Below are 15,764 nucleotides of genomic sequence, written 5' to 3'. Positions count from 1 at the left end.
TACTAATATATGGTTGAAAGACTACCTGGATAAAATGTAATAGGTGTCACTTTATACCAAAGTTGTTTTATGAGTTTATTTTATTAGCCATGTTTATATTTTATTAACCCTCCAGTCTTGCACATAGTTTATAGGAAATGTCATGCGAGTGAAGTATCCTGGCATCACAGATGCTAGAAGGTAATGTTTGTGAACATGGTGGCATTTCATATACAAATATATATTTTTATCTTGAACTGCAAAACGCACACCTTATGTTCACAAATGCCAGACAGCCCAGCGATAGATACTGCTGGAGGGCAGTACTGTTCACCATGATTTAATATCCAGATTCCTGCCATTTAGAAATAATATGTTTTTATACATGATGTTACTAGTAGACTACGTCCAGGTTATTGTTCATTTATCCATCTGCAGATAGATCAGAAAAAAAATTCACGTTTTACTAAAATTGTTAGTACAGCTCTTTTACTCTTCCGCCATAACTTTCTCTCCTTCTATAGACAAGCAGGAGTGGCCTTTACATGGCCCATTCAATGTAAATATGTTGCTTGTAAAATGCTCCATATTCTTCATACCTTTTATCGGGTCAACATAGAAAAAGATGTGAAGTTACATACGCTTCTCATAGGTCTCTTGACGGATCCATATTCTTGAAAGAAAACCTATTGTATTTTACTTGGTGACCACTAAGAATTGAGTGGATTCCACACAACATTCATACTCACAATGTACTTGAAAACATATATATCTTCCTATAGATAAGAAAGAATGTATATCTCGAAGCACAAGCTTTAATCCTTTATAATTTATTTCATCTTCTCATTTTTTCTTGTTGTCGTTGATTTGGTGACTTTGGTTACCTGTTCTCTGGAAACACTTTCCAGCTAAATCATGTAAAATAGTTAATAAACATGCTATTTCTGTACGATATAAACTGTGTATGCCTTATTTATGCATATCTGCCTAGATATATATATATATATATATATATATATATATATATATATATATATACGCTATGTGGCCAACCCTCCTAACTAGCCATCCCACCCATTGCCAGTAGTTGTATAAAATCAAGCTCATAGGCAGCCACCTCCGTAGAAAAACAGCTCAGTGACTTTCCGTGATATTTTCACGTATTATTTATTTTTTTCTTATCCCATCAAGCTTCTCCTGCGAGAATGGCGGATATGGCCATAATACCTAGTTGATGCAGGGAGTTTTTCTGAAAGTCATGTCACATATCATGCATTGCACAGGGCCAGTTCAGCCCTTTGTGAAGGAGAATGAAGGGATAGACCTTCCTAAAGCATAAATTAACTTCCCTGCAGAGGGGATTTAAATATTTGGGGTACATTCTGCACCATCTTGGTGTGATATTAATAAGATGTGCTAAACACAGTAAGATGAACAAAAACTACAGTACGTTTGGTTCTGTAGTAATTATTTCCACTTGGATATGAATGAAAAAAGTTCTTTTTTTGTGCTGACTGCATTTTAGAGGTTTGTATAAAATCCGGTTATTAGTGAATTTGAGCAATTACAGCGAATGTGAAACAGGTTTCAGTTAATCAGATAATTAAAATATTTTTTTGTGTGTTTTTATTATATTTTACAGGAAGATAAATCAGTTTAATTTCATTTCTTAGGTCTGTGAATATTATTTTTCTTGTTTACCAATTTTATTTTAGCTTGTTTTTCACATTTTTGGTGGGTATTACCTTATGATGGCCACTAGGTGTCACTATAGAGTGACCATTCTATGCTGTGTTAAACTAATCCCTTTTTATGAGCCAATCCCTTTTTATGAGCCAACACAGGGAAAGACGTAACATTACATAAGCTTTCGGCACCTCCAAAGTCTCCTCTTCAGATGTAGAAAACAGGCCACTCAAAACACATTTATTCTGCGCCACTGACCTACTTAGAAGGCATTTATACAAATTAAATACCTCTCTGGGCTGTGGTGGAAAACCGCAATCTAGGACACGTTGTTTTGCCATGTTTATTGTTAATTATGTTGTATGATCTATATTTATAACTTTCGTGTCCTTGGCATTTTGGTTTATATTATGGCTCTATGCTTGGTTCAGCTTTTTAAAATATTTAGCTTGTTTAGCCTCCGTGTAAGTTAATATTGTTAAAAACACTGCTAAAACAGTGAAAATCATATTAACTTGAACTGTATATTCTTAAAGTTCTTGATCTGAAACAGTTCTGTTTCGCTTTTGAAAACTCCTGATTGTGAAGGCCGACAAAAAATTGTTTTGTTGGTAAACTATGAGGTACACGTCATGATTGTGTTGAAACAAATCCACAGTCCTCATTTAGAATCTTAAGCTATTTTAGGTTGCCTTTCCAGTGTTTTGCATTTACCTATAGAGGTTCAAATGCAGTTGCCTTTAAATATGGGCTGAATGTTTTTAATAAAGAAGAATATACAGGGAAATAATTGGTTATAAGGTTGCGATTAGTTATAAATCAAATTGCCATATTGGGGTCAAGAAGGATTTTTTTTCATTTTGCTTCTTTCTTTTGGATCACCAGCCCGGTGGAACTTGGTGAATCGTTGGGTTAGACCGGCAGCAATGAGTAGGGTACAAACAGGTTGTGAGCTTGAGCAGCTGGCATATTCACCCCCAGCAACTGTGCTGAGCTACATAAACGAATATGAATAAGGGTCACATAATAGGCCGCAGAAAGTATTGTCTGCCACACATAGGCCAAGAGATGTGAAAAACTGTTTAGCGGGTCATGTGAATATTCATAAACACAGTGGGCAATTGCAGCCAGGTGGCTCAAAAATAAAGCAGCCACCAACAAATGTGGAATAAAACCATGCCAAATATGTATCATTCCATGGTGGTCTGAAACACATAATCAGAAAGAGAATGCATTAAAATAGGGAACAATTAAACATCCCGTCTCTCTAGTCAGCCTAGTGGCCGTGTGTGCAATTGCAAGTAAAACACACGAACCTTGAGGAAGTGACCCAGAATCTTTAATTCCGAGCAGTCTAGGTGGCAGATGCCCCACGTTCTCCTCCGTGCGTCTACATAAGAGAGCATCCTGCCCTGAAACGTAGGAGCAGGAGCTGTAATTAACACGACTACGTCTGCTCCCTGATATGATCTAAAAATTAAACCTTGATTCTACTGAAAATTTCCTGAAGGGGGAGTATTTTCTCTGCTAACTCCCAGTCTTAGACAATGAAATCTGACCTAATAATACACCCTAGTCCATTATAAGGAACGTACAAAGCATATATTTTTGGGTAATGTCACCAGCAGGAAGGAGTCACCCAGACCCACTGTAGTCTTGCACATATGTTTAAATCTCTGCATAGATGGCGTAAAACAACACAGAAAGGATTGTTTTATCAGATGAAGTAATGGTGTGTGTGACTAACGCACTTCCGTCCCCACTCACCTCCACTCCTCTGCAAATATTTGCTGGATATTTAGGTGAAATCCACCATAACCGGCTCTTAGATCATGTCTAACGCTACAGGCGACTGACCTTGTACTATTGTTAGGCAGAAAATTAGCAGGCGACACCTTGGTACATCAGCAGAAATAATTCTTGATACAATAGCTATATAATATACAGTATAATATATGTCACCCTCTGAATTTTTCTTTTTATTTCCCCCCTCCCCCAGAAGCCTGTGTTATCTCATGCCCCCCCCCCAGGTGAAAGCTGCTCCAAGCGTGGTAGGGCCACAATGAAAACTGGATTCCTAATCTCCCCCCCAACATGGGGATATGTAGCCCCTTCTCTCCCGGGAACGCTGGAGGACAGAAGGCACAGTCCTCCCAGCAAAAAGCCACGTCATAGGGGACCTGCCTCAACTGTGGTATTTCCAGCGCAAAATACGTGACATCACATCAAAAATCAACAACACACACGCACAACACGACAAACCCTCTGATACGTTTGGACAAGTATAAAGGGGTGGGATGTTCCACTACATTTTATTTATGGAGCACTAGCAGGTTTTGTAGCGCTATTACAGTGGAGAAGGTGAGTACAAGATGTGTTTAGAAGGGCTACAACAAAGTCCGTCCTCACGATACCCTTGGCATTGGAAGATCTGATTGTAGAAAAACAAAATTCGTACACATAGTGTAAAATCTTTGGGGGTGCACATGTATTTATGCAGAGCATTATTCTCAGCGGTTAGGTGGGATTCAGCACTTAACTCTCGGACAAGGCAAGGCTCATTGTATATGCAGGGATTGGGGAGACGTTGGTAGGATTTGCATTCATCAGTTCTGCATGGAACTCAGTTTAATCGGATAAGACACGACAAATAAAATCCTAAAATCTCGCCAAAATTTTTTTTTTGAATAGGTTCATGTAATGTTATTACACTAACCAGCTTATGGCTTCTAGCGAGCTGGCAAATCTCATTAGAATCAGACTTGTGCAGAAAGCTTCACTTAAATGAATCAACTCCGGATTTCTATTATTACCTTATCTTTAGACATGTCATTTAGAAGGACAATTATGTAAAAAAAATTTATCAATGTATCCATGAAATAACCTGTAGCTTATACAGTAACACACAATCGTAGACTACAAGCCCGATTTGCCTGAGAGTAACGGGAGTTTCATTTAAAATCCAACCATTTCTGCGGAGATCTATACTTTGATTGGCTAAGGAACCAACCAATTAGAAGTTCTCATTGTGCTGCTCTGGATTTATTTTCTAGGTGCTGAATAAAATAAGAATAGAGGGACAGAGGCATTTGGGGTCCAACAAGAACAAAGAAAGACTCATACATCTCAACAGGGCTTTAATAGTGAAGGACAGCCTTGTATGTACTTCCCAGCATAATCCGTTACATTTCATTATGCCTTGGCTTTTCCATGAAACATCACAGAGACTTGTAGATACATAGCTGGTGAACGTCAATTTTTTAAAAATTTCCTGTGTAATCAGTGCAAGTAAACTAACGATAAACTTACAGTACATAAATCACAAGAGTACTACAGTAAAACACAGATTCATTCTCATGAACGATGGTTCGTTACAGCACAACTATGTACATGCACTAAAGTGCCCGCATCTGCTATCAAGTGACATCATCAGTTTTATTCTTTTTTTTGCATACAGCCAACTTGATAAGACATTTATTTATTTTGTCGATACTTTAAGTCAATAAAATACATCTCTTTTCTGTTTATAGAATGCTTCTTCTTTCATTACAGCTTCAGACGAGATGAAGCGCCTTCAAAAATAATCATTCTATGAACAGTCGGACGTTAAGAGTAGAAATCATTAAAAAAAACCAACAATGGATGGATAGTTAAAAAAAAACATGATGAAAATAAAAAGTTGGGGGAGCAATAATAAAAAAATCAAAAAAGGCAGTCAACACTGAGGGTAAGAAAGCATTCATTTTCTTATATGTTGTCTTAATGATCGCTTTACATTAACTTCTTCTTGAAATGATGGAGACATAACGTATGGTTATCTCATACAGGCACATAAGATGTTCCATTCTTGAAAAACAACCACATGTTCCACAGGTTGAACATTCAGTAATTGCACAGAGCATTCCGCAGCCTGGAAAATACAACACGTCCCAGTGGTCAGAGACTGACATCTTTTGAATCTGATGTTAAGCACACTAAGTCGCACATTTGATTATTCATGCAAGGTGGCGTCAATCTTCTATATCGTCCGCTTGTGTTTGCTCGTTTCCCTGCTCGTCAGCAACATTCAGATTGCTACTGGATGGAGCCCGGGAGGCAGTGGGGGAATGAGAAGCCCATCTGGAAGGCAGGCGTCGGTTCGCTGGTCTCTCTGGTCTGGAGAAGCTGGATTCTAAGGACGGAGCTAACTCAGAACAAGGCAGTTCCTTTGCGGTAAAAAAAAAAAATAAAAAAAGTGATTACCCCACAATGTAATCCAGACTTTAAGAATTACCCTTCATTTCAGACAAGCAACCTAAATATGATGATCTAATTAAACAAAATAAAAAGAGCAAGAACAATTTATGATAAAAAAAATGTTGAGTGACAAAAACAAGAGGTTAACCCCACCAAATGCAAATCACACCAGAAATCAAACAAGAAAATAAATGGGAGAATATGGACACCAAATGTATTGGAAACATGAATGTGTCTGATGTTAAATCCAGTTATTAAATGTATTAATGTTCAGAATTGAAAACAATAAATGTGGCATGCACTTTTATGGCTTGGATGATGTGGCTGGCACTCAAGAACTAGCAGCCAAAGAATGGTTTAGAAGATGAAAGCAACAGAGGACCTCCTGCTCTTCTCATGTCATGACTCTTTGCACCGCAAGACAGAAATTTAGTGGAGAAACACAAATGGTTGTAATTTGCTTCCTAAAAAAATATATAAATACCAAGCCAGTGATTTTGTGGATATGAACTAACGGCAGTAAAAACACAGATGATAAGAAATGTATAGAAAGTTTATCAGTGTTACTTTATGTCTGTTTTTCTCAAACAGGCCACATATAAAGCCAGGGATATTTAATGATTAGACCAGGCCCACCATCTTCATATTTAGATAATTACAATCTAAGTGCGGCGATGCTGAGAGAATGGATAAGAGTTAGCTCACTAAATGTTCTATTTAACCAATGAATTAATGTATTCCAGCAAGGAAGGTGGTTTTATACACCAGTATTATTGGAAAAAAGGTTTTTCTCTTGTGTAGGTATGGAAGGAAATGCATAGAAAATGGCACATCATTACAGGAACCCACATAAATATGAAGTATAGAAGACATGGTAGGACCGAACACTGTACATGAGTTGAGAAAGAAAGACAAAATGAGAGACCTGGAGAAAAGGAGTGAAGGGACGTAACACGTAGAAAGCACATTAATGAAAACAAAGCAAAAAGCATAGAAAAAGGAAAACAGACAGATAATAATCAAAGCGGCTGGCTAGCGTAAGAGGATCATCCTGTTGGCCTCCCCTTCCATACTCATAAATCCATAGATTATACTGTATTATTGCATTGGTTTCATAACCCTACACCCCTATGCGGGGCAGCAAAGACTAAACCTCAATTCGATTTAGACGTATCTATTAACATAGATGGAACCTAGAAATATATATTAGTATATGATTGGTTTGTGGCCATTTAATACACTAAGCATTAACAGCTCTCATAGCCATATGTGTTTCATAGTAAAAATCAAGGTAATCGTCCCTGCCTCCTAATCACCTTGGACCCTAAGCAGGCATCTAGGTTGCCTTAGGCATGACCTGGCTCTGTACATTCAAAATTGAGACATGGGTATGTTTGCAAAAATATTAATAAGCTGCATATAAAAAGATCTTCCTGTGGAAGCCAATAAATATTTATGGTATTCCGTTCCTTTAAGATAAATGCTCTGTTTTCGCTCCAGGGGTAATATAAAGACTTATTTTAGTCTGAAGCTCCACCTATATTTAGCCAACGGATGGATGGTATCTATATTTATAGCAAAGACTTATAAAGTAATGGGGTGAGCATGCAGCGAGGAAGTCACTGGGCGACATGAGCAGGCTCCATCTGTCCAAATCAGTTTTTTTTTTGTTCGGTTCATACGTCGGTAAATCTGATAAACAGAAAAGCATTGTTGCCAGACATTAAGCAGAAAAAAAGATATAAAAGAAACTTACAGCAGTGAAGCAATCAGAGTTAGAGTCCCCAGGGGGCAGTTAGTAAGACAGTTTGGTTCTAGACAGGATAGACAGAAAGAAAGCAAATAGATAGAAAGGAAATTAAAAAGAAAATAATCATTATTAGATACCATTGCAGAAGCGTGCCGTTTCCGCATATTATCAGGACATCTCAGAGGTTACTTACCACGATCTATTATAACAGTGACAACAATAGCAAAACTTGAAAGTAAAAGATATTTTAGTAAAAAATCTTGAAAGACAACTTTTTCCTGTCATTAAATCACAGCAATTGTGGGCAACGGGAAATTGTCACAGTGTTATGACAAACTACAAGTAACATTAAAAAATGGACTAAAAATTATTCGGACAAATTTCTTTGCTAGTGGTCAATTCATTTCCAGTCTATTCGTTTCGGAGAAAAATCAGGGAGGGGGGTGCTTTTTACATTCTGAAACAAAATGTGTCGTCATTCACCCTCATTTACTGTCTCATGCCCTTTCACACTCTCATTCACACTTGCTATGTTTTTGTGTATTAATTTCACTTGTTTTACTCTTCTACTTTTCCTGTAGAACAGAGCAGCTGTACAATAGTAAGGTAACCACAAGATCAACTGCTCTCGTGCGAATGTGCTTATATATAGAGCATTTTCAGACTGCCGCAAATATATGAAAATTAATTTCTATAATAAAATACCATTGAAAGAAATAGTGCCCCAAAATGCATCTCAAGTAACTCTTACCTCAACGGATCCCAGTTCTGCTTTAAGAATTTCTGCAGCTGTGTGGTCTCTGTAGACCCTGGATGGGCTGTGTGGAGATTGCTTTTGATCTTCTATCAGTTTCTTGCTAAGAATTTTGGCAACGTTTTCTGACAGGGAATAGCCTGGTGGAGTGGAGAGGTCTTGTCTGCTAGTGCTGATATCAGTATTTTGTTCCCTTTCTAGCTCCATCGTTATGCGGACAGGGCTAGGTGATCTCCCTCTAACATCCATGTACATTTCTGGCACATTCCCAAATTCAGACCTGGGTTCTGCAGATCGAGATCTGCTACTTGGCCTGGAAAGCTTGTTCAGATGATCACAATTTACCGGGCTATGGTCAATAATATTAAATAGGCTAGAAAGACCATCATTAATAGTGGTGTGGACAGGACTCTCTCTTGTTGTGGTTGACCTAGCCCATGCCGATTCATTAAAACCTTTCTGAGGGGTACCCGATGCAGCACGGTTACTTGGCTGATCTGTTTTTGGCAGGGTTTTCTTCGGTAGCTTTGGAGAACCATATTTAGGTGAACAGCAGCTGCGTTCAAACTTAGCCTGAACCTTTTCAATGGCTGGAGCCAGCTGCCTACTCCTTAAGCTACGTGAAGGTGAGCATATGGGAGTAGACCCTCCCTTAGGAGTCAGACACTTGTGTGGACTGCCGGTGATGCCTCGTAAAGCCTCCGTCTGCAAGCCGACACTAATTGTTTGCATGGTTTGCGTTCCTGTGTTCCTCAAACCGTTTGTTTGACACGCAATGTCTTTAAACTGAGGGTCTGCAGAGTTTGTTCGAATTGCATTTCTAACAGAGTTGGCAACTTCTTTCATGTCATCGCTCATATTTCTTGACAACGCTATCGTGTGCAGAGGAGAAGCAAATCCTACTGTAGTGCAAACCGGACGGTCTATGAGGTTTAAACCGCTTTCCATAAAGTCTTTGTGGTGTTTATTGACATCACAAGGCCACTTCCCAAATGCCTCTGCAGAACCACATTTTGCTTCTGGAACATTCCCTTTGGGTTTGGTCACAGAAAACGGTACATCTTGATCTGCAGGTTTAGTCTCTTCATTGCCATTAATAGCTGAGTTATCAAACCTACGGACCATGGGCGGGCTATGGAAGACCCTGACTCCCATTCTTTCTGCTACTGTGTGGTTTCTAGGAGACTGTTTTGGGCAATGTTCTGGATTGGTCATTGTATTGGTCGTCATAGTAACACTTGTTGTGAGGAACCATGACGGTGACTGGAATGTCTCAGTAGCCAAACCCGCTTCCAACTTGCCATTTGCTGCTCTGCAGATGCCAGCTATCCTATCACTTTGGCCTGCATTACCGTAATCCCAATTCTTGTTAAACTCTTCAATATATTTCAGGTCATCAGGTGACAGAGGTGGAGATAGTTCATCCTTGTCACTAACAAAATCTGAGTTCTTTTCCGGAAGAAAAGGAGAACTCTCCATTAAACGATGGAATTCAGACATGGAAGAAACAGACATTACCCTATAGAGTGAAAAAGGAGTAGTTACTGGTTTGGACTCTAGACCTATTCTTTTGTTAAGTGATGTTGGAGTCTATGTTGCACAGACTCCAATACATCTTACTGCATGCAGTGTTGCAGGCATTCTTAGGTTACTGGAAGTAGAAAGTGAGTATTCTGTCCCAGTCGCCTTTACTGGAAGCAGGGAACATATCCCAGTATTCTTCCTGCATACTGAAATCAGTGGGCGTGGCATCAACAAATCATATGAAAGCTATCAGACCAATGATGCTTTAGTAGCATACATGCGATTGGCTGCTGCTTAATTGACTCCAATGGGAGTGCTACTGAGCATGTGCAGTAAGTGTACATAACAATAAATTTGCTGGTTTTGGCAGAGGTAGCGAGGGCAGGAATTACAGGAAAGAGAAATGTTTTCTAGTACAGAACTAAATATTAGTTGCACATGCTTTTTCATTATAAAGTACTTACCTCTGCAGGCCTCCCTTTTGCACCTCTTCCTACAATAATAATACAAAACATTGTTACATAGATATATTATATAAAAGAGACAACAGAACTGCTATGCAGTTTTTGCTTTAAGTAGATGTTAAGGTTCATGTAATGAAACATCTACGATAAAGGATAAAATGTGATAAAGGACTTGAATTTAACACATTTGAAAAGTCAGTGAAAAATGTTTACCAGATGGGTTCAATAATGTGATATATTGCCAATAACATCACAAAGTAAAATAAAGTCTTTCTTCTATGTCACTCAATGTATTTTTCCACGTATAGAAATACGCATGTTCATGGTTAATTGTCTGAAATGTCTGAAGTCCAAACATCTTCAAAATAAAAGTGGTACCTACTATAGGCCACGATGTCTGCGAGGTCAAGAAGTTTTGTATTGGCCACCACTTACTAGAGAATGTCACATGACATGCATGTTTTGAGTCTAGTCAAAAAGCATATGATTTGTGGACATGACTAGCTGACCTCATAAAAAGGTTACATCCTAAATTGTGACCTTACACTCAGTAACATGCCTTTACGGATTACAACACGTTCTGATACATCTACAATCCATGTTAGAACTTTGCAGCAAATGAAAAGATCTTACCTCTGCTGAGAACTTGTTCCGCTCCAGTCTGTGTGGCTGAGGTATCTCTGCTTCATCTGCAGAGTCCAGCGACAGGGCATCAAGAAACAGGTTTTCAGATCCAGAACAACGGTCAGATCCCCTCAGTTTGGGCAATAAATCCTCCTCGAACGGCATATCATCAGACTCAGAAAAGGATCTGGCTCCAAGCACATGAGGAACGTCCAGGTTGCCTTTGGTTAAAAACGGTTTCATATCACCCTCTTTTTCTTCTACCGTGAACTTTTCTGCTCTTCGGGTACCTACTTCTTTTTGGAGCTGTAATGAGGTAAAACGAATGGCATCATAAACACAGTTTTTTTTAATGGGGCCAGTTAAAAATAGCTAATAAAATAATGAACCATATCAAATTTTAAACAAGCCAGAAATTCCACATTTAGAGATATGATGATTTGCATTTGTTTGCCAAGCTTGTCCTTATTCATAGCTTTTTCTCATTCAAGACTACTATGGCTACCACTGTGTGTAATACCTTGCCTCACTCCTTCATACAGACATTTAATGGATGGATTTTATTTCTTAAAATTGGTTGACAACACAGAGTTTTACACTGTACACAATGTTTTGTAAAGCAATGACACCATATTTCTGGTTTGTAGCATCTGCTATTCTTTGATGAAGTCAGATTCTGTGTTTAGTTTCTAACTGTAACATCTTTGATATTCATCCAAATGAAATATTGTGCAGAAAATTACAAGTGTTATAGCAACAGTTATTCACAAATTTTTATTGATACATTTTCAATGACATTTTTGTTACATCGGTATGGACAAGGCCTAGGAAGGCAAGTGAAAAAACATTATTCATCATTTTAGTATCATGGATTGGTAGTCTTGTTGCCTATTATTTTCAAGGTCAATTAGTCCTCACTAGTAAATAGTTGAACACTGATGTAACTTTTTTCTTCTGGATATTAGTGATTAGCCATCATGGTGAAACGCATAGGGAAATTTTTAATTGGTATAATGGTACCCTCCTATTGAACGGTTAGCAGGGTCCAGCCACAGATTTATTGTGAAAGACTGGTACCCTGACATGGCCACAGGTAGGTACCCTGACATAGCCACTGAGATTTTAGTTTTCACACTAGGGATTCTTTCTATTGAAGGATTTCAACTTTTTTGTTGTGTAACTGGATAGTAATCATTTTGATTAGATCTTCAAGTAAAACCCCAACGCCATAATCCAGGTTCAGGCTAGTAAACCACCCTGTGCAACGGCTGAAGCACTGAAGAGCCTGAAAAAGTGTGGATAGCCGTTTGCTATCTTCTGAGTTTATGGAGTAGATGATGTTTCCTAATGTTGCATACTCGTGATGCCACAGGGGGTCAAGTGACGTATAGGTGGGCTGGAAGTCGTCTATGGAAACATAATCGGTTATTGGAGATGGCGGAATGTTTTCACACAACTCTTCTGATGAGGATTCTCTCCCATAGACATTTCAGTTTAAAATATGCTACTGTTCATTATGAATATCACAGAATTATTCATGTTTAGTGAATGGTAGAAATGTTCTTACCTGTTCTATGTTCCTCTGGAAGTCTCTACTCTGCCTTTCCCAGTCCCGGCGGTCCCGGTCATAGCGATCCACTAGCTCTGCCCTCTCCCTGCACCAGCTCTTCTCAGATTGCTGAACCTGCCTCCGCAGACCTATTACCAGACCGTGACTCTCGGCAAGCAGCTTCTTGTGCTCATCCCGCTCCTGCTTGAATGATGATCTTAAATCGGCGAGGCCTGTTTCTACTGGGACTTTTTGCTTCCTTGCTTCATACTAAAGAAAAATGTAAAGGAAACAATGTCAATACAAGCAAGTTTTGTATATTATGGAAACACCATGTCTCAAAAAAGAGAAACACACATAGGTATCAGCTAATCGCAGGATGCATGTAAATGGATCATTTAGCTTCCATATTTCATTGGCTGTGGAAATCATCACTATTAATATGTTACATTTATTTACACACCTTATGAAATATGGGATAAAGTTTTCATTACTGTGTCCAGCTTTGCCTTTCATGGAGGTATTTTAAATCGGAAACCATTTTAAAAAGGCAGCATCTTAGTTAGCATTTTAATACACATCACATCTATCTAGATCTGTTAATAACTACACCCAGACCAATTTAACCAACACCAATACATGCTATACCATTAAGCTAGCCTGGACCTCTTACAGAGCTAGCCTCTACCAGAGTTATTATTTGCAGGACATACAGTTATAAATCACATAATATAATTTTTGTTCCAGAATACACATTTTACTCACAATAAAGGGCAATTGAAATGAAACTGTACATACAAACAATGCTTTTTTCTGTTTCCGCCCACAGAATGATATCATTACCCCAAAAGACAGTGTGTAGTTAAAATACTTTAGAAAATGGTTTTGTGTTTTCTGATAATTCATACAAGGAATTCCTTTGTTAGAAGAATTTGGGGAAAATCCCACCTTTGGTCTGGGTTTCACTCCATTGATCATCATCAGCACAGATTTCACTGGTCATTGATCTATTATAATTATTATTTTTTATTTATATAGCGCCAACAATTTACGTAGAGCTTAAGACATTTTGTTAAGTTTAAATGGTCTCGAAAAACACAGGAATCATAGGAATGATGGAGACAAACTGGGCCACTAGTCAGACTTGCATTCTTCAACTTGGCTTTTCAATAACATCATTGTGCTCGTGTCTAGCCTGAAATGGGGACGCCGTTCATTAAATTGGGCCCCTGTCATTATCCTAAACAACCTTATTTTTAGCTCTTTGGCTTTAAAGGGGCAAAGCAAGTTCTTACCTATGTAGCGCCCTGTAACCATTACCAGCATTAGCGGTTGGGACAGTGTGTTATTGTTCAACCTCCTTCCACAAAGGAAGACGAGCTAATAGAGTGATGTCATCTCACTCAACTTTTCAGACAATTATCAATTATTCTATTATGAACACGCATGTAATATCAGAAAATAGCCACATTAATGTGAGTTTAATCCTTTAATAACACAACAGCCCCATTAAGTATCATGAGTCAAATAATGGCAGCTAACAATGTCATTGGGTATTTTAAAACAGCCATAATTGTATTTTAATAGCGCATCTGTGCAATTTAGTGTATACAGGTTTCTAGTACAAAAGAAGGAATCCTCTGCCAGAAACCATAAAACAGTGATATTTCTCCTGTATTAACCTTCTTCTGAAATACTGATTATTACCACCATTCTTAACATCTAAACCGAACAAGGGGCAATCAATTCTTTTTTTAATCCGTGGAACTGCTCATTTAATAACCAAAATGTTTTCAATTATGGTAACGTTTACAGGCATAGAAAATATGACACTAATACTCCTGGCACATAAATAGCTCTCCTCTTATAAATGGAAAAAAGAATGAATATTGATGTTACACACCGCGAGCCAAAGGAAATATGAGCTCACGCTAAAGGAAAGATAGAAATTGATTTGTAAACCAAACATCTTATCAGCTGGTATCCTCTGTCTGCAAAAACATGGCACCGCGCCAGACTACCCAATGATCTCACTAGTCAATTTTCCTGCGTGCAATAAAATGGTGACTAATGGCAATCGTAATCGCTTCCTGTTCACTTTCTTCTAAGGTGGAACGTGTGAATAGTAAGTGACCTACAAGAGGTATGACAAATACGGTACAATACTTTAATACGGAAAAGATAACTTTTGGATCTATTAATCTAGCATTGCACACTGGACGCCATGGTCAAAGAGCGATCCAAATGCATGATGTGAGGTGTGACGGGGTGTACACCAGTGCTCCTCAACCCTCTCCTCAAGGCACACCCAGTCCAGGGTTTAGGTTTTACTCAGGTGTGTCTAAGGTGTTGAAAAATTAAAAACAAAAATACTTTAAACACCTTAGACACACCTGAGTAATACCTAGATCCGGGACTGTTAGGTGCGCCTTAAGGAGAGGGTTGAGGGGCACTGGTGTAGAGTACATGCCATGCATAGAGACACTAGGAAAACATATGCCTATGGGTTAAGGGGCAGCAACACATGGCTGAATGTTCAAAGACGGCCGTTCATCACTTCCCATCCTGCCCACAATGTTTTTCCCAGCCTGACTCATGCTTACTAGACTAGACATCAGTCTTTCCATTGGGTGGCGTTCAGAAAGCACATGGGAAATAACCTAAAATATAACAGCTTGTAATGTCTATAATCATGCGCACATTACATTTCCTTTGTAATTGTCACATCATATGCATAAACATTTGTACTGCATCTATGTTCAGTAAATAAGATCATGTTTGTCACTAGCTTGTAGATCACATTTTTTTTACGTGCTGCTGATTGGCCAGTTGTGGAGGACAGAGATCTCCCTTGTAATTGGTCCAGTCAAAACTATGGAGGCAATGGCTGCAGGGGTAAGTGGTTAGGGGTGTCGGGTGCTCTGTCCTGGGGCATCGCTCAGCCATAATACACCGCTGACCATCACTGGGATTTCTACCCAGCTCCTGTGGGTGAATGTGTTTTGAATAGGACCGGATGGCATGCAGTGAGACTGCTGTATTTTAAATTTTACCATTAACATATTATTTGGACTGGTTTGCCTTTTGGGCTGAACGTGGTAAGCCCTTCCCTGAATCAGGGTATAAAAAAAAGAAAAGACTTGCCCTGCAAATAAAACAGGACATTTCAGAAAAATGATGGGACGTATCTTTGCTTCT

General features: G+C 38.7%; 1 protein-coding gene across 1 annotated transcript in view; it reads right to left on the bottom strand.

The window, feature by feature from the left end:
* Window positions 1-5,675: 5,675 nt before the first annotated feature.
* The window catches only part of LOC149279543 (microtubule cross-linking factor 1-like), a 55,128-nt gene continuing 45,039 nt past the window's right edge, over window positions 5,676-15,764 (bottom strand). Inside the window, exons 11-15 of the mRNA XM_089501055.1 lie at window positions 12,585-12,836; window positions 11,027-11,323; window positions 10,394-10,422; window positions 8,403-9,924; window positions 5,676-5,870 (exon numbers count right to left, since the gene is read on the bottom strand). Of these exons, the coding sequence (XP_089357181.1) occupies window positions 5,676-5,870; window positions 8,403-9,924; window positions 10,394-10,422; window positions 11,027-11,323; window positions 12,585-12,836 (2,295 nt within the window). The remainder of the gene's footprint in view (window positions 5,871-8,402; window positions 9,925-10,393; window positions 10,423-11,026; window positions 11,324-12,584; window positions 12,837-15,764) is intronic.

The sequence above is a fragment of the Sceloporus occidentalis genome, unplaced genomic scaffold (assembly GCF_023333645.1).
Source record: "Sceloporus occidentalis isolate IW3139 unplaced genomic scaffold, rSceOcc1.0.p SCAF_162, whole genome shotgun sequence".
NCBI lineage: Eukaryota > Metazoa > Chordata > Lepidosauria > Squamata > Phrynosomatidae > Sceloporus > Sceloporus occidentalis.
This window is presented reverse-complemented; position numbering and strand designations above follow the sequence as displayed.